Here is a 20,028-nt window from a genome sequence, read left to right as displayed (position 1 = left end):
TGATTTCTAGCCTTTTCTTTGTACCTGAATTTCTTAAGGGCTTCTCTCCTTTATGAGAAGTCATCTATAAGTATTTTGAGTCTCTTGCCCCTCACTCCCCAAATTGGCATGCTACTATCTATTCACCTTCTAGGGAAAAAGAGACAGGTTCTTTGCAAGAAAAAAGAACTTGCCATATGGGATTGCAGTGATCAAAAACTGCAAACTACTGGCATAAAAATAGACACACAAGTCAATGGGACAGAGTAGAGCCTGGAAATAAACCTACATATATATGGTCAATTAATTTACAACAAAGAAGCCACAAATAAACAATGGGGAAAGGATAATCTTTTTAATAAACGATGTTTTGAAACTGAATAGCCACATGCAAAACAGTGAGAATGGACCACAATCTTACACCATACAAAAAAATCAACTCAAAATGGATAAAAGACTGGATTGTAAGACCTGAAATCATAAAACTCCTAGAAAAAAACACATGGGTTAAGCACCATGACATTGGTTTGGGCAATGATTTTTCGCATTTGGCACCAAAAACCAAGGCAAAAAAAGGAAAATAAACGAGGGCTACATCAAACTAAAAGCTTCTGCACAGCACAGGAAACCATCAACAAAATAAAAAGGCAAGCTACTGAATGAGAGAAAATATTTGCAAATCATTTATCTCATAAGGGGTTAATATTCAAAATACATAAAGAACACATATAATGCGATAGCAAATAAACAATCCAATTAAAAAATGGAAAAGGAACTAAAAAGACATTTTATTAAAGACAACATCCAGGGGTACCTGTGTGGCTCAGGCCTGTGTGACACTTGATTAAGTGTCTGACTTGATTTCTGCTCAGGTCATGATCTTGCAGTATGCAAGTTTGAGCCCCATGTTGGGCTCTGCGCTGACAGCTCAGAGCTTGCTTGGGATTCTCTCTCTCTCCCTCTCTTTCTGCTCTTCCCATGCACTTGCTCTCTTTCTCTCTCAAAATAAATAAACTTTAAAAAAAGACATCCAAATGGCTAACCGGTACATAAAAAGGTAACCCACATCACTAATAGCATGAAGATGCAAATGAAAACCACAACGAGATATTACCTCACAAGTGTATTTACAATGGCTACCATCACCACTTCTGGATATTTATCCAAAGAAAATAAAATTACTATCCTGAAAAGGTATCTGCACCTCCAAGGCCATCACAGCAATATTTACAATAGCCAAGGCATGGAAACAACTTAAGTATCCACCGATGGATGAAAGGATAAAGAAATTTGGTATATAGGGGTGCCTGAGTGACCCAGTCAGTTGAGAGTTCAACTTTGGCTGAGGTCATGATCTCACAGTTCATGAATTTGAGCCCCACATCAGGCTCTGTGCTGACAGCTCAGAGCCTGGAGCTTGCTTCAGAGTCTTGTCTCCCTGTCTCTCTGTCTCTCTGCTATTTGCACTCTGTCTCGCTCTCCCTCAAAAATAAATGAACATTAATAAATAATTTAAAAAAGAAAATTAGTGTGTGTGTGTGTGTGTATATATATATATATATATACTACATACACATACATACATACACATACATACACACATACATACACACACAACGGAATATTATTCAGCCATAGAAAAGGAAATCCTGCCATTTGTGACAGTGTGAAAGGACCTAAAGGGTATTATGCTAAGCGAAATAAGTCAGAGAAAGACAAACGCTGTTATGATCTCACTTATATGTGGAATCTAAAAAAAAAAAAAACAACAAACTCATAGATACAGAGAACAGACTGATGGTTGTCAGAGGCCAGGGGGCGGGGTAGTAGGTGAAATGGGTGAAGGTGATCAAAAACTACAAACTTCCATTTATAAGATAAATAAGTCCTGAGAATGAAATGTACAGCATGGTAAATGTAGTTAACAATTCTGTACTGTATAGTTGAAAGTTGTTGAAAGAGTAACTCTTAGAAGTTCTCGTGACAAGAAAATTTATAACTGTGTAGTGATGCATCTTAACTAAACTTATTTTAAAAAAGAATGAAAATTAGCATTAGGCTGAAATACACCAAATCTCCCATTACCTTTAAAAAAAAAAGTAGAAGAGTTTTCTGGGTTAAAAAAATAACTGTATAGTAAATAAGGCAACAACAGTAAAAAATAAAGTTCTTCACTTAGGGATAACTGTACAGTAACGCTAATGTTCCAATCATAGATTTATCTATAAAGTCTATAGCATATCTAGAGAGAAAGAATAATTTGCTAGCATACCTGAAATTCTTAGTTGAGGACTTCTTATTTGTTTGATCCTCACAGACAAGTATCTTTTGTAAAATCTTTTCTGGCATCTTATACATGTCATCTGTGTGCTTTGCATCTCTTCCTGCTTTCAGTCTGGATGATCTCCTCAACACGCACAGAGTGTCCTGGTCAGACCTATTTTCCAATGATTGTGAATTTTCCTTATTATTTAATAGTGAATCACAAGTGGTGACATTGTGATGAACTGAAGTTTGCAATCCAAATGGATTTGGATCTTCTAGAGTCTGTAATAAGATGTAAACACATACAGAAATAATTCTAGCAATGCAAAAAATCTAGAATGAGAAGAGGGGCACCTGGGTGACTCAGCTGGTTAAACCTCTGATTATTAATTTTAGCTCAGGTCATGATCTCACAGTTCTTAAGTTCAAGCCCTGTGTCAGACTCTGCGCTGACAGCACGCAACCTGTTTGAGAGTCTCTCCTCTCAATTTCTCTGCCCCTTCCCTGTTCGTGTGCACTGTGTCTCTCTCTCTTCCTATCTCTCTCAAAATAAATAAACGTGAAAAAAATTTTTAATGAGAAGAAATTAAGTATTATCTTGTCCCTTGATTACATAAAAATGCCTCTTATAAGATGAAAGTACAAAAATTCACATAGTGAAAAATTTAATATTACAATAATAAAGGATAATGCAGATTTAAAAACCTAAGAGAAGAAGAGGAAAAATAAAAACTATTTTTATCACTATTCATCCCTAAATTTCAAGGGCAAACCTAAGGTTACTCTAGGTGCTGTAATGTCACAGGAAATGGGTAGCAAAAAATGATGAGACATATAAAAACATAGAAACGTCGCACTAGACCAGATCAATGTTCTATTCAGCCCAGTGTTTGTTGTTTGACAGTAGGAAGGATATTTTGTGGGACAAGACAGTAGATAACTTCTGTTACATTAATTTTAAAAGATTACCAGTATATCATGAATGACTCTAACTTACCCTTAATAATACATTATAGATTTAACCTTCATGAAGATGTAAGTATTTTTATACATATCATGTAAACCTTTCTTCAGCTTATTTATATATCCAGCTTACAAAGCTTCTTGGGGTTTAAGTTCCATATTTTTATTACAGTTGAGTAAAAAGGTATTTAATTTGTTCTAAATCAATCTCTTTTTTAAAGAATTTCTTTTTTTTTGAACACTTGCTAATTCGTGCTCACTCTATTAATACCGATCAACTGTAATTTCCTACATTTTACTCATATTACCTCTTTTGAGATTAGAATACCACAATATTTAATTTAACCTTCATGCCCTATCCCCATGATTAGTTTTTATTTTTCTAGATTTTTTTAGTTTTATTATGTCTGTATTAGAATGCTTTTTATGAGAATTTCAAGCAGCATTATGCCAGGTATGTATTCTTCAACATGAGCCTAGTATCATGTTATATAGTGTCCCAGGTATATTCATTAGAGTATCCTGGCAATAGCCACAAGCAAAAGAAGAAAAGAAAGAAAACAATCCAAATGATCATTAGTGAATTAGTTAAATAAATTATATTTTATATAATATATGTATACACACACACAAAATATCCATATAGTGGAATAGTATTCAGCATGTAAAAAATTTAAGTAGTATGCTACACTTGCTGACACAGATAACCAAGATGTATTATTATTAAATTTAAAAAACAAGTTCCAAAATGTCAACTATACTTCAATTAAAAATATTTTTAAAAGTCGCAAAGTATAATGTATAATATAGTCTCATTTATATAAAGTAAACTTACATAAAATATGCACAGAAACAGGGGCACCTGGGGGGCTCAGTCAGTTGAGTGGCTGACTTCGGCTCAGGTCATGATCTCACAGCTTGTGAGTTCAAGCGCCACATCGGGCTCTGTGCTGACAGCTCAGAGCCTGGAGCCTGCTTTGGGTTCTGTGTCTCCCTCTCTCTCTCTGCCCCTCCCCCGCTCACACTCTGTCTCTCTCTCTCCCAAAAAATAAATAAACATTAAAAAAAAAAAAGAAAAAAAATATGCACAGAAACAATTGGAGACAGATATACCAAACTGTTAATAGTGATTATTTCTGAAATGTGGAATTGTGGAGGACTTTTTCTTATTATTCTTATTATTATGTATTGCTATAATATTTGATTTTTCTGTATAATCAGGATGCATTACTAATGCAGTCAGGAAAAAAATTTTCTTTAAAAAGTAAAAAACCTGTCAACATAAAAAAGAGACTTGGCAAGCGGTAGCCCACTGCAGGGCCTCCAGGCATAATACTGCAGGGATTCTAAACCCAAGGAATTGTACCACTTGACAGGATCCTCAGACACAGACTTCAAAGTTCTGCTGAAGCCAGGTGTAACTTTTCCCTCTCTTGGAAGCTCAACCACATATGTTCTATCCTTAACCAGAAATTAATGTGCAATATCTCATCTCTACTCCACACCCAGGGAGACACAGTGATTTTCTGAGCTAGTGGGAAAAATTCTGGTAAATAATTATTTCCTTCATAAATACAAGCAATATAATGATATGTCTTCTCAGGTCTTTTGGTGAGAAACTTATATATTTTGACATTTAGACGCCTTGAAAAGTCTACCCCAGGCATCTCTAGAAAGATCAGTTTATACTTTAAATTCAAAAGCATCTTCTGAGCATTGATATTTGGGTAGAAAATATGAATTTAAAATAAAGTATATGGGCAATGAAGACTTGCCAAAGGTCATTATAAAAGGCAAAATGACAGACTCATACTTGCACTTACATGCTGCAGTGAAAGATGCTTGTCCTGCAGCTCAGCTAACTTAGAATCTTGGTCAAAAAGCCAAGGAGAACAAAGAGACTCCAAGTTCACCTCTGTTATTTGTATACAATCTTCACCGGTCTGAGACATCTTGGGCTCCACTCCTAAACATTCATTTCCAGCAGTGAGACTGCTGCCTCCCTCTGTTTTGTGACAGATGGGTCCCACAGTGGCTTCTGATAATGTGTTTAAGGCTGCTAACAATTCAGTTGGCGATGCATTATCCTTTGTGTTTTTTAGTAAATCTCTGTGACATGTCAAAGACACTGATACGGAACTTGGAGACTTGCTCAATGGGTTGGTCAACTCTTTAGGATCGAAATCACTCATTATTTCAAATAGTCTTTCCTCCTGAGTGATTTCTGGTGATGTGAGTAACCTTTCTAAGGTAGACACAAATGTTTTAAGAGAGCTTTCTTCATCTTTGGTTTCTTCAGAATTCATAGTTGACATGGCTTCATTTCTAGACTCAGAAAACATATTTGGTACTGCTAAGATCTTCTCTGGCTCTATTAACGATTTCTCCTTTACAACCACACATTGGATACTCTAAGAGCAGTACGTGAGAGAAAGCTAATTTCAGGAGAGTCTCTGTCTGTGCTTAGTTCCTGTGTGTTCCAAATAGGAATTCCATCATTATAGCATATATAAAAAATTAAAATGAAAACTTTATAGTTTTCTAGTTTATCATCTTGGGAAATTACCACTAAAAAGTTTCCTTCCGCTTGCATAAATAAAAACACTCTTTACTAATTTCCTATGCCAAATCACTAATGACTCTGAATGCATCTACAGTGGACCAAGAGTAAAAATGGCTGGGTCATAATTATAGATGCCAATTATTTGTTTAGCTAAGTTTAAATTATCTGTGCTAAGAGGCAGAGATGGCATGTATAGTTAAATTAGAAACTGATCTCAAAAATTCACTGGAGTTAATAACCATAAAATTCTCCTTTGTCTAAAATAACATTGAAATTTTATTTACTTATAATGTTTATTTATTTTTAAGAGAGAAAGAGCAGGGAAGGGGCAGAGAAACAGGGGAACAGAGGATCTGAAGCAATCTTTGTACTGATGGCAGAGAGCCCAACATGGGGCTCAAACTCAAGATCATGACCTGAGCTGAAGTCAGATGCTTAACAGATCATGAGCCCCTTAATCACTACTAAATTTTTTTTTTTTTTAAGCGTTTATTTACTTTTGAGGCAGAGAGAGACAAAGCATGAACGGGGGAGGGTCAGAGAGAGGGAGACACAGAATCTGAAACAGGCTCCAGGCTCTGAGCTGTTAGCACAGAGCCCGACGCGGGGCTCGAACTCACGGACCACGAGATCATGACCTGGGCCGAAGTCGGCCGCTTAACCGACTGAGCCACCCAGGCGCCCCACTACTAAATTTTTTAAAGATCAATAACCAGTAATAAATTTGGTGTAGTTTCACCTACTTTTTATTCCCCACCTCAGTATGAATATATAAATGTGAAATAAAAAGGCCAAATGACAAAAGGTCAGAGGAAAACAGAGAAGAAATAAAGACATGGTTCTATGTAAATATTAAAAGCCCCAGGTATAAATCAACTGTGGTTGATTTAAACACATAAAACAAAGGTTATATTTTTAAGTGACTATTATTTTTCAAAGACATCATCTTAATAGGTTATACCTATTCTTATAGTTTTTCCAATGTTCAAAATATCATTAGACTTCCTCTTTTGAAATTGGTTTCAAAAAATATTGATAAGCCATTCAAAAAAATGTCTCAATACTTTAAAGACACTGCACTTTTTTCTAACCATTAAAAACTGTTAATTTGCTTGACCCTAAGTAACAGAATGAGTTTCAATGACTTTTGGCTCTTTCTAAAAATCAAATCCACCTTCCAATGACACAGTACTCTAATAGAATGCATTGTAATTCCAAGGCATTGGAATGCATTGTAAGCCCTCCAATGTTCTGATTTGATTTGAATAAGAGAAGTGAAAACCATTTTATTCTTCCCATCCTTTCCAACTGCCACCATTTAACTTCTCTGTAAACAGCATACAGAGTTTAAGAAGACATTTATTTATTAGTAAACTATAATTTGCTCATAAAAGTAAAAGGAATTTAGAAAAAATTCAAGAACCCAGATCCTATCCATTCTTTAAGTCACAGTACAAGGTCTCATTCCTATTTGAAGGCCTTATATCTACTAAATTCAAGGCCATTGGGGCACGTGGGTGGCTCAGTCAGTTGCACATCTGACTTTTGCTCAGGTCATGATCTTGAGCTTCATGAGTTCGAGCCCAGCATTGGTCTTTGCTGCTGTCAGCCTGTAGGTGCAGAGGCCACTTCAGATCCTCTGTCCCCCTCTCACTGCCCCTTCCCTGCTTGCGCTCTCCCAAAATAAATATTAAAAAATAATAAAAATTAAAAAATAAACAAAGTCATAGATATAATAAAGTACATATGTTGGACTCTGCCCTAAAGGAACTTAATTTCTAAATGAAGATTGAAGGCATAAACACAAAGACATTAAATAAGGTATAAACAACGTCAAAAACACTGTATGAATTCAAATGAATGGCATAAACAAAAGAGCCTAGTGTTACAAGAAGTTTTCTGGGGGAAAAAACCAGAAGGTAGAAGAGGGTTCTCATGACTGCTTGAAGAATGGTTGGTTAAACAAAGTTAAGCAGGTTTCTTTACTATAAGACTTTTCAGAGCATGTGCATTAAAATCTCTGAGGAGACTTTAGGATATAGGTTCTCCAAATTTTTTTGTTCACAAATATCCTTTTTCTCAAGATCTCATCTACTAATGTCATAGGATGCAAGCGACTGAAAAATGCTGACATAGTCAGTGAATAACGAATGCTTAAGAGGGAGCCATTACTTTGGTCAAGATTACCAGAGTCATCTGAGACAGATCCACACAGGAGAAAGGACTTGAACCAGAAATTAATTTGTGAAGGATTTAAAGAAGGGAAAAACACATATTAAGTACCACCTAGGTGCCAGACACCACGAACTATCATTGCTCTCAGTCCTCACAGTAATCTTGTGAAACAGATATTGCTATTGGTATTTTACACACGTAAATGGACACACTTGTTCTTGAAACACACACTATCTGGTTCCAAATGTTATGTTCTTTCCCTTGCTTTCTGGCTCCTGACTTAAAAGCATGGAGATGGTAATGTGTAACATATAGGTGAGATAAAATAAGGTACAAGTATGGCAGGGTGGACCTGGGGAGGTCCTTGACTACTTGAGTCTGTTGAGGGCAGAGTCAGTCTTATAGTTCTCTGATTCCCCACGGCACTCAGCAGAAAACAAAGCCAAAACAAGCACTCAACACATGGTTAGTGATTAGCAACTGGAAGATGGGAAAACAGTATCTAGCAGGAAATATTGAAGGAACTGGGGTAACACACAAACAGAAGGCATTTCTGCTACACCATCTCAGCAATTAGTTTGATAATAAGTTACATACTTCTCCAGATAAACGGTAAGAGACTAATAATACTGGATAAGAAACACAGATCAATATACAGTATAAGGAAGATGGCAGAATAGAAAGACCCTAAGCTCACTTCATTCCACAGATACAACTAGATAACACATCAGAGTAAATAACTCAGAAAACGACCCAAAGACTGGCAGGACAAACTCCATAGGTAAATATAGAGAAGAGGCCACACTGAAGAGTATAGGAAGGACAGAGATGCAGTGGGGAGCTAAACAGACCTGCGGAACATTCCCTGAGGGAAGAACTCCAGGGGATGGAGGGAAGAACTCCAGGGGATGGAGAGAAGAGAGAAACATACCATCACACTGAAGGGAAGGGACCCAGGTAAAATAAATCCCTATAACATTTGGCTTTGAAAACCAGAGGGGCTGAATTTCATGGGTTTTCACAACCAGTGGGACTTAAAACGTAGAACTTTAAAAATCAATAGGCTCACCTCTTGGAGAGCCAGGAGGGTAAAAGGAAACTAAGTCCCCACACTTAAAGAGACAGCACAAAAAAACAGCCTACAGAGATATACCATAGAAGCAGCAGTTTGGAAAATACTTGGGGAACAGGGGTGGGAAATTTGTTTACTCATCTCAGAATGTGTGCCAGAGGTGCAGGGATAGTTGGAAGACTTCTCCAGGAACAAAGTAGCTGGCAGGTGCCATTTCCTTCCCCATACTAAACACCTAGCCATATAGGGGGACCAGTGGGATATAGACAGTTGCTACCTAACTTCTAACAACACACCTGCTCCCATGGATTTTATGGATCCTCCCTTCCAACCCTACCAGGCTTGGTCCCCACCTGCACAGGACTGGGAGCAAATCTTGGTAACACTGTGGTCCCACCCCTAAGCACTTTTTGGATCCACCCCCCAAAAAAGCTCTCAGTCACAGCCCATTCAAAGAGATGCAATTAAGACTCCGAGTGTACAAGCTGCCCTGACAGGGGCCAGCACCACTTCAAAAGGGACTCCTGCCCCGGGGAGAAAGAAAAACCACAACATACACCAGTCTAAATGCAGCCCCAGTAGTGGGTGAGGGGCAGACTACAGCTTGCAGCTTGGAGCCTACTTCAGATTCTGTGCCTCCCTCTTTCTGCCCCTCCTCCACTTATACTCTGTCACTCTCTCTCTTTCTCTCTCTCAAAAATAAATAAACATCAAAAAAAAAAAAGAATAGTTAATATCTATTGTTCTCAAACTATTCCAAAAAATGAAGAGGAAGGAAAGCTATCAAATTAATTCTAAGAGGCCAGTATTAACCTGATACCCAAACCAGATAAAGACATCACAAAAAAGAAATGACAGGCCAGTATCTCTGATGAACACAAATGCAAAAATCCTCAATAAAATGTTAGCAAACTGAACCTAACAATACATTAAAAAATCATTCACCCCAGTCAAGTGGGATTTATTCCCAGGATGCAAGGGGTGGTTCAGTATTTACAAAACAATCAACATGATATATCACATTAACAAGAGAAAGGATAAAAACCATATGATCATTTCAATCAATGCAGAAAGAACATTTGACAGAGTACAACACCTATTCACGATAAAAATCCTCAACAAAGTCGGTTTAGAGGGAACATACCTCAACATAATAAAGTCCATATAGGAAAACCCACAGCTGATGTCATACTCACCTAGGTTAGGAATGAGACAAGGATCCCCACTCTCACCACTTTTATTAGTAGAAGTCCTAGCCACAGCAATCAGATAACAAAAAAGAATAAGATATCCCAACTGTGAGGAAGAAGTAACACTTTGACTATTTGTAGATGACATGATACTATATTTAGAAAATCCTAAAGACTTCACCAAAAAACTACCAGACCTAATAATTCAGAAGGTTGCAGGATAAAACATTAATATACAGAAATCCATTGCATTTCCATTAACTAATAATAAAGAAGCAGAAAGAGAAATTAAGAAAACAATCCTATTTACAACTGCACCAAAAAGAGTAAAAAACTGCACCAAAAAGAGGAATAAACCTAGCCAAGGAGGTAAAAGACCTATACTCTGAAAACCATAAAGCACTGATAAAATAAATTGAAAACAACACAAAAAAATGTTAAGACATTCCATGCTAATGGATAGGAAGAACAAATATTGTTAAAATGCCCTTATTACCCTAAGCAATATACATATTTAATGCAATCCCTATCAAAACACCAATAGCATTTTCCACAGAACTACAACAAATAAACCTAAAATTTGTATGGAACCACGAAAGACCCCAAATAGCCATCTTCATTCCAAAGTTAATAACTTTTGGATTTCTCACATTTCATTTTTCATCCTAGGCTAGTGGCAGATAATCAGGTTAACAAGTATACACAGTGATAAGCAAATTTCCACAGGTCCTAAAATGTAAACAAGTTCACACACACTTTTTATCAGAAATAGTGCTTGGAAGGACATATTTTTTATATTATGTTTTTAAAAATAGGTAGTCCTTAAGTGACTTTGTTTCAAAAGTTCACATGTGAGCTATGTGATGTTTACTTAACTGGTGTTGACTTCAAACAATAAAAATTCATTAAAAGCCATATTGATACATTAAAAAAAAAAAAGACCCTGAATAGCCGAAGCAATCTTGAAAAAGAAAAATAAAGCTGGAAGTATCACAATCCCAAATTTCAAGTTATACTACAGAGCTGTCATAATCAAAAGAGTATGGTATTGGCACAAAAACAGACACACAGATCAATGAAAGAGAATAGAAAGCCCAGAAATAAACCCATGATTATATGGTCAATTAATCTTCAACAAAGGAGGCAAAAAAATGAAATGAGAAAAAGTCTTCATCAAATGGTGCTGGGAAAACTGAATAGCTACATGCAAAAGAATGAAACTGGACCAGTGATACCATACACAAAAAATAAAATCAAAACTGATTAAGAACCTAAATGTGAGACCTAAAATCATAAAAATCCTAGAAGAGAACCCAGGCAAGAATGTCTCTGATATCAGCCATAGCAATATTTTTCTAGATATGGTTCCTAAAGCAAGAGAAACAAAAGCAAAAATAAACTCTTGGGACTACAAATAAAAAGCTATGCAGCAAAGGCAACAATTAATAATCAACAAAACTAAAAGACTGAATGGGAAAAGATATTTGCAAATGACATACCCAATAAAGGATTAGTATCTAAAACATATAAACAATGTATACAGAAGTGCCCGGGTGGCTCAGTCAGTTAAGCGTCTACTGACTCTTCATACCAACTCCAGTCATGATCTCACGAATTGTGAAATTCCAAATTATAGAAGCAGTGCAAGTCCATTGATAGATGGATAAAGAAGAAATGGTATATACATAATGGAATATTATTCAGCCATAAAAAGGAATGAAATCTTGCCATTTGCAATAAATGGATGGATCTAGAGTATAATGCTAAGCAAAGTAAGTCCGTCAAAGACAAATACCATATGATTTCACTCATATGTGGAATTTAACAAAACAAATGAACAAAGCAAAAAGAGACAAACCAAAAAACAGACAGTTAACTATAAAATACAAACATGCTTATCGGGGGGGAGGGAGATGGGGGTAGGGGTGAAATAGGTGAAGAGGATTAAGAATACACTTAATTCTTAATCTTGATTAACACTGAGTAATTTATAGAGTTCTTGAGTCACTACATTGTACACTTGAAACTAATATAACACTCTGTGTTAATGACACTGGAATTAAAATACAAAAAAGAAACACAGATCAAGACAATACTATTAAAGATAAAGGAAGAACAAATACTGGAAGGGGTTGTTAGACAAGGATACATTTCTATTTACCGAAATGGTTTAGTCATATTCTCACAGAGGGAAAGAATCTAAATGGCTAAACTTTAATCAATATAATGTTTTAAAAATCTAAACACATGATCTGCATAGCCAATCTCTGTTATATAGACCAACCTTTTCTGGGTGTGGTAAAATTTCAGGATTTTCAGCCTCAGGCCCTAGAAGATAACCACACATTTTACTCCAGTTTTATTAAAGCACTAAAAACATACCCTCTCACTTAGCATTTCTTAATCATGTAACTTGAAATGACTCCCTCAGACATTCGTGTGATTTATAAAATATTTTATAAATATTATACCTATTTATTGATGTAAAAGTATCATTACACTGGCAATAAACTAACAAAAGAAAATTTTTTCCATTTCTTTAAAATATACTACTTTACATGAAGATAGGTAAAATTATAATTATTTAGAATTGGTTCAGCTAAAACCCAGCTTCTCTATTTCGGCTGAGTGATTCTAAGAATAGGTAAGTACAAAGAGCACAAAATCTTATCTCCTTTCTCAGGGTCATTATCTTCTCCATTATGGGTAATAGAATATAAATTAATTTATGCTGTCAAGTTAGGCATGTAAAGGAACACCCCATGTAGGGGCCAAAAGGAATCAGGAGGTTGTCCTAAATATGATTTCCCCTTTACCTCCTCACTCTGCTCCCTCTGCAATTCATACCAAGTGAAGTTGAAGGAGGATCAGGAAAAAAGGTATTTCTCAAATTCCATTCCTCTTGCTTCATACCTTCACCATCAAGGACCAGGTACTGTGACATACTTAGGTAGGAATTTAGGGCTCTTTGGAATTTCAGGCATATGCTTGAGTCATTCACTGGTTTCTTTTGATTAGGCAGTATCTAGAGCTACAGCGTAATCCAAGTAATTGTCTGGTAACCTTACCATGCATCCTCACAAGCAACACAGGTTTTTCAGGAAAAAATAAGCATAAATACACTGCAAAAATCTGCATCTTACTGGTTTTTTGTTTTGTTTGTTTTACCTTTGCCATTTGATGATGACAAAGCTATGAAAATCAACTAAGAAGGCTAACATCATGGTATTGCACACCCTCACAGGATGAAGAGCAAAAAGTTATTATGAATAAATAACTTCTTATCCTTGCATTAGAATTCTTTGTGCCAAGCAATGATGATAATACATGATACTGTGTATATCTTATCATTTAAAATCTTATCTCTAGTTGTTTAAAATTTTAGCACAAATGAAAGAAACACTGTAATACGATAGATACATTTTCAATTATCTCTTTTTTTTTTTAACTGTCTGATCCTTGGGGAGTTAGTTTAAAAACACAGAAAAAGACTTCATCCACTTTTGCCTTCTCTAAATTGTAAAGCAAATCCTCAAAACCACCTCCTTCTATATTGTTTTTAATCACCTCATCATCAAAAATGATCATTCTTCTATGCTAATACTTACTATTTTTAAAATTTGACAAGCTGATATAATAAAATATAGTATACTAGTGTGACTACTATATTAAAAATAAATGTTATTTAGAGAAAATTCTCATTTTCTAGCTACAAAATTTACTTAAAACATTTTTTACAAATTAAAAAAAATTTTGTGGAGTTTTGGTCTAATAAATTATTAAAAGACTTTGTACATTTCCTACTAACACTTGAGACAAAATGTAGTAGTAACATGAATGTAGAAAAAAAGAATTCTAAAGTGCCAAATGAGAAGAAAATGCTCAGAGGAGCTAAATTTTAACTCATAAACAATTACAACAATTACTAATTTGTTTATCTTGATCATTCTACAATTTGGTTAGTATTACTTTTGAACGATTGTATTAGAACAGAGCTAGCAATACTAGCTAACAATTTAATAGTTTCCTTACATGTAATTTAACCTAAAGTCTAGGATGATAATAAAATGAGCTTCCTGTTCTGAACACTCTGAAAGGAATAAAAGGATGAGGGAGTTGCAGTGAAGTGCCAGAAGGGAAAAGGAGCGTCTAGTCACAGCAGCTTCATGGCAGCAAGAAAAACCAAGAAGTCAAAATCCTGGGGCCCATGGCACTTTTAAAGGCTTGCAACTCAGAAGTTCAGTGAGGGTGGTGATAAGAATGCACAGATAGCAACAGCATCATATGGCATGCGTGGCTTTCAGAAGGCCAAATGTCTTACATTTCCCACACTTTTAACTTCCTACTCATTTGGCCTTCTGAGAGTCATTAACGCAAATAAATCCATATCTAACTAACCTTCTATTTTTAGGCAAAGAAAAATTTACTTTGTATGACTCTACCCATAAAAACATACCTTGAATGCTTCGGTGGTTCAGTGAAAGTTCAGCCTGGGGAAATGACTCAGTGACCACTGGAAAACTTTTTTTATGCCTAAAAAATTAATCAATTAATAAATAGATACAAATATTGAAACGTTAAGAAAAAAACACTTTCTCATTCAAATACAATTTAAACTTTTTTTTTTCATTTAAAGGAATTTCAAAATTGCTTATGCTCTGTCTCTCCCCCATTCATGCTCTGTCTCTCTCTGTCTCAAAAATAAATAAACGTTAAAAAAAATTAAAAAAAATAAAAAATAAAAAAAATAAAAGTTGACTGAAGAAAAGCAGTCAGTTAATTATTTTTTCCTTAATCTAATTTACTACACAAAGGCAATCAAGATATCTCTCTTAAAAAAAGAACAAAACCCTCTTGTTCCAGCTGTTTTGAGAGAAGTTTTACACATCAGGCATGGTTACTTGAAGCCTAAGCAAGAATAATTAATTGAACACTTTGTCCTGTCTAAAAACAGAAGTGATCAATATACGCTACCTTGAAAATGGAACTGACGCTGCTCATACAGAATAATTTCTATGAGGCAAATAGGAATGAATGTTGATTTTTTTCCCCTAAAACGTGATTCTTTGAGAAGAACAAGCTGACTTAAAACAAAATAAAATCATAGTCTGAGTCAACGACTGAATGTTTTTCCTTAATTACAAAGGAGAATTTAAGACATAAGTCTGAAAATAGAGCAAACTTTCAACTAAATTATTAAAAAATAGTTATTTATATTAAGTAACAGAGCAAATAATGTACATGTCTAACAGAGGAATAATTAAATGCATTATTAGTATACAGTCAAGTTATACAGTGAAATATTGTGAGGTCACCAAAATTCATGTTTTTAAATAATATTAATCACATAAGAAAATAATTTGATAATTACTAAAAAATGTTTTTTATGAGTCTTTTTATTTTTATTTTTTTTCCACTTTTTTTTCTTTATTTAGGGTACTAATTAAGCTTTAAATGATATCCTTTGATCCCCATTTATCTTTGTGAAAAATTTTTTTTCTTTTTTTTTCCAATATATGAAATTTATTGTCAAATTGGTTTCCATACAACACCCAGTGCTCATCCCAAAAGGTGCCCTCCTCCATACCCATCACCCACCCTCCCCTCCCTCCCACCCCCATCAACCCTCAGTTTGTTCTCAGTTTTACTAAAAATTTTTAAAAAGGAAACAAAAAAATTATAGAATGACTCTAATTTTTCAAAAAAATATCAACAGAAGTAAAACTATAAAAAAGCCTAAAATAAAATGTACCAAAATGTTAACAATGGGTCTCTAGGGCATGGATGCTGTGTTAGCCTTACCTAGTCTTCTTTCTTCCTTCATTTCTGTAGATGAACTTACAGTGCTAATATATTCAATAATAGAGTTATTTTAATAGGGTGGTTCTCCAACTTTTTGTTCTTTGGTCTCCTTTACACTCTTAAAAATTACTGAGAAACTCAAATGGCTTTTATTTATGTGCAATATATTATATTTATTTAATATAATTTTTATAATTTTATATTTATTTGTAAATATATTTATATAATTATTTTATATATTATATATATTTAAAATATATATTTATATTTACGTATAATTTAAAATAGAGAAATTTTAAAAAATAATCATTAACTTAAAAATAACAGTGAAAGCACATTTATCACGATGAGCACTGAGTAAGATACAGAATTGCTGAATCACTACATCATATACCTGAAACTAATATAACACTGTATGTTAACTATACTGGAATTAACATAAAAAAATAAAATTAAAAATAAATAAAAATAAAAATAACAATAATAATCCAGTAACGTTAATATAATTTTATGAAAATTTATTATATTTTTCAAAATGAAAATGTGGCATTATTTAACATTTTGACAAAATTATGGCTTCATATAAGCCAGTTGTCATCTCATTATCTGCTACTGCATTCAATTTTTTTTTTTTTTTTTTTTTGCCAAGCATTGTTTTTTTAGTTCTTTGTTTTGAGAGAGAGAGAGATCTGGGGGTGGGGAGGAAAGGGGCAAGGGGGAGGGAGGGGGGGGGGGAGGGAGAGAGAATGTCTCAAATAGGCTCCATGCTGAGCACAGAGCCTGACCTGGGGCTTGCCATGACCCTGGAATTATGATCTGAGCCGAAATCAAACGTCAAACACTCAACCGAGACACCCAGGCGCCCCACCATACAAATACTGTTTTATTTGAAGTATATAACAAAAATCTGGCCTCATACAGGTATGCAGTTGGAAAAGGAAGGAGTACTTTAGTAGTCTTTTTGGATAACTCTAGTATCACACCAAAACTCTAAAAGGAATAACTTTACAGGTGAACTGGAAATGTAGAAATTGAAACACCAATGAACTTTTTGTATTCTGTCACATTATAACCCATTGGTCTATTTGCACTTTGAATGGATCTTTCACCTGCATGTGATTTTGTGACAGTATGCATTTGTCTTTTAGAAAATACTAATTCACTGAGTTATGCAGATCTTCCTTATACTGACAGATTATTAAAAATCAGAAAGATCACTTTTACAAATATTACCACTGATCTCACTGGAAAATTTTAGGTACTGGGAAGCCATCAAGGTTGAGATGGTAAAAACAAGTTTTCCTAACCTCTAATTTTCACTTGAAAGCTAGAACTTTTTCATTGGCAACAAATATCATAAGCTTTTCCTTGAAGTGATTGGCTTACTTCATTCATTTTCAAGACCATGTCTGCCATATACCCAAGTATGAATGTTATTTTGTCTGTCAATTATTCTTCCAAGTTCAAAGAAAAAGTGAGCTAATTTTCTTACAATGTTTATAACTCAAACAAATGCACAAGTTTTCTTAAGACAACTATCATGCTTCAGTATGCACAGAAGTACTTAGGCATACTTCCCCATCATTGCACAGCACATCAAGAAGATATATATTCAAGGGTAGGAATTCAATAAAACAATAACCTTTCTGCTTCATCAAATGCATTAAGTGAAGCTGGGTGTTTTCTTCCTTTTCTTTTTTAAGTGCTAGTTCATGGGAGTGAAAATTACAGTGACTACTAATACTAATGGGTGCCACTGCCCTGATTCATACTAAGGCTCCAGCATTTGACCAACCACTTACTTTAGCACTGTATGTGCAAATGTCAATACTATGAAAGAGGCAAATAATGTGTTAGTATTATTACGAAAATGCCTTTTTAAAAATTTTTTTTAAGTTTATTTCTTTTGAGAGAGAGAGAGAGAGCACAATCAGGGGAGGAGATAAGAGAAGTGAAGAAAAAGAGAATCCCAAGCAGGCTCGGAGCTTCAGTGCGGAGCCTGATGCAGGGCTCAATCTCAGGAACCATGAAATCATGACCTGAGCTGAAATCAAGAGTCAGATGTTCAACCAACTGAGCCACCCAGGTTCCCATGAAAATAGTTTTGATCTCACAGACCCTCTAGAAAAAGTCTCAAGGACTCTGAAGGGGTCTGCAGACCATACTTTGAGAACTGTTTTTTGTTTTTTTTGGTTTTTTTTAACATGTTTATTTAGTTTTGAAGGAGAGAGACAACAAGTGGAGGAGGGGCAGAGACAGGGAGACAGAGTGGACTCCGAGCTGACAGCAGAGAGCCTGATGCAGGGCTCGAACTCACCAACTGTGAGATCATAACCTGAGCCACAGTCTGATGCTTAACTGACTGAGCCACCCAGGTGCCATGTGAACCATTGTTCAAAAAAAAACTGAAAGGATAAAGCCTTTTAAAATACAATAATTCTACAAAGTCTAATTTCAATAAGGTCTACAAATTCTTCCATCATGTCATGCTATAAATTTGCTTTTTAAATAACATTAATAGGGAATCAACTTAATATGAACCAATCCTCATGAAATGAAACTTATCTAGAATATTTGTAAATAACACTTATGCTGCTAAAGGGGCATTTGTTTTTCTTCCAAGATTTTATTTATTTTTAAAATTTTTTTTTTAACGTTTATTTATTTTCGAGACAGAGAGAGACAGAGCATGAACGGAGGGTCAGAGAGAGGGAGACACAGAATCTGAAACAGGCTCCAGGCTCTGAGCTATCAGCACAGAGCCCGACGCGGGGCTCGAACTCACAGACTGCGAGATCATGACCTGAGCCGAAGTCGGCCGCTTAACTGACTGAGCCACCGAGGCGCCCCTTCCAAGATTTTATTTAAATTCAAGTTAGTTAATGTACAGTGTAGTACACTTTCAGGAGTACGCTTTCAGGGGTAGATCTAAGTGATTCACCACTTATATATAACACCCAGTGCTCATCCCAACAAGCGCCCTCCTTAATGCCCATCACCCATTTAGGCCATCTCCTCACCCACCTCCCTCCATCAAGCTTCAGTTTGTTCTCTATAATTAAGAGTCTCTTATGGTTAGCCTCCCTCTCTGTTTTTATTTTATTTTATTTTTTAAAGGGACAACCATTTAAAAAAAATACAATAATTCTAAAACTCCTGAGAAAATGAAGACTTGCTTTAGTGTGTAAAATTACAAAAAAAATCTACAATATACCAAAGCCAGAAATTAATATACTTACTGGAATAGAGCTTGACTTTGTTCCATTTCATCTTGAGGTTGCTGGGGGTGGGGGAGAAGATTTTGTTTCTAAATGATAAATGCTAATACAAGAATTAAAAATTTAACATTTAAAATAATCTTATGTTATTGTTTCTTAGCTTTTTTTGTTGTGGTAAAATATATATATAACACAAAATTCACCATCATAACCATTTTATACACACAGTTCTGTGGCATTTTGTGCACACTGTTGTACAACCATCATCAACATCCAGCTAGAGTACTTTTTCATCTTTTCCAACTGAAACTCGATACCTATGAAGTACTAACTCCCCATTCACCCCTCTCCCAACCCCTGGTACCTACCCTTCTACTTTCTGTCGCTCTGAAACTAAGTACCTAATATAAAAGGAACCATATAATATTTGTCCTTTTGTGTCTGAACTTATTTCACTTATCGTAATGTCTTCAAGGTTCACCCATGCTGTACCATGGATCACTATCTCCTTCTTTTTTAATTCCATTTTATGTATGTACTACATTTTGTTTATCCACTCAACTGTTGACGGATGCTTGTGCTACTATCACCTTTTGGCTACTTGAATAATGTTTCAGTGAACATGGATGTAGAAATATATTTTGGAGTCACTGCTTTCACTTACTCTGGGTATATACCCAGAAGTTCCACATGAAAGAGAGATAGATAAGGAAAGTAAAGAGAGGAAGAAATGAGACATTTTCAACATCCCCCTTTAAAAAAAAAAGGCTTGGGGCGCCTGGCTCCGTCAGTTGAGCGTCC

General features: G+C 35.2%; 1 protein-coding gene across 4 annotated transcripts in view; it reads right to left on the bottom strand.

Annotated features, from left to right (window-relative positions):
* Positions 1–20,028, bottom strand: part of ANKRD31 (ankyrin repeat domain 31) — a 127,883-nt gene that overhangs the window by 92,678 nt on the left and 15,177 nt on the right. For 3 of the 4 annotated variants that reach the window (XM_053907269.1, XM_019463000.2, XM_019463001.2), the window contains exons 4-7: positions 19,249–19,289; positions 14,664–14,740; positions 12,492–12,535; positions 2,252–2,526 (exon numbers count right to left, since the gene is read on the bottom strand). In XM_053907269.1, the coding sequence (XP_053763244.1) occupies positions 2,252–2,526; positions 12,492–12,535; positions 14,664–14,740; positions 19,249–19,289 (437 nt within the window). The remainder of the gene's footprint in view (positions 1–2,251; positions 2,527–12,491; positions 12,536–14,663; positions 14,741–19,248; positions 19,290–20,028) is intronic. The other variant, XM_019463002.2, reaches the window with a different exon arrangement.

This window comes from Panthera pardus, unplaced genomic scaffold (assembly GCF_024362965.1).
Source record: "Panthera pardus isolate Hobbes unplaced genomic scaffold, ASM2436296v1 HiC_scaffold_2, whole genome shotgun sequence".
In the NCBI taxonomy this organism is placed as follows: Eukaryota; Metazoa; Chordata; class Mammalia; order Carnivora; family Felidae; genus Panthera; species Panthera pardus.
The sequence above is the reverse complement of the archived record's forward strand: the minus strand, read 5'-3'. Positions and strand labels throughout refer to the sequence as shown.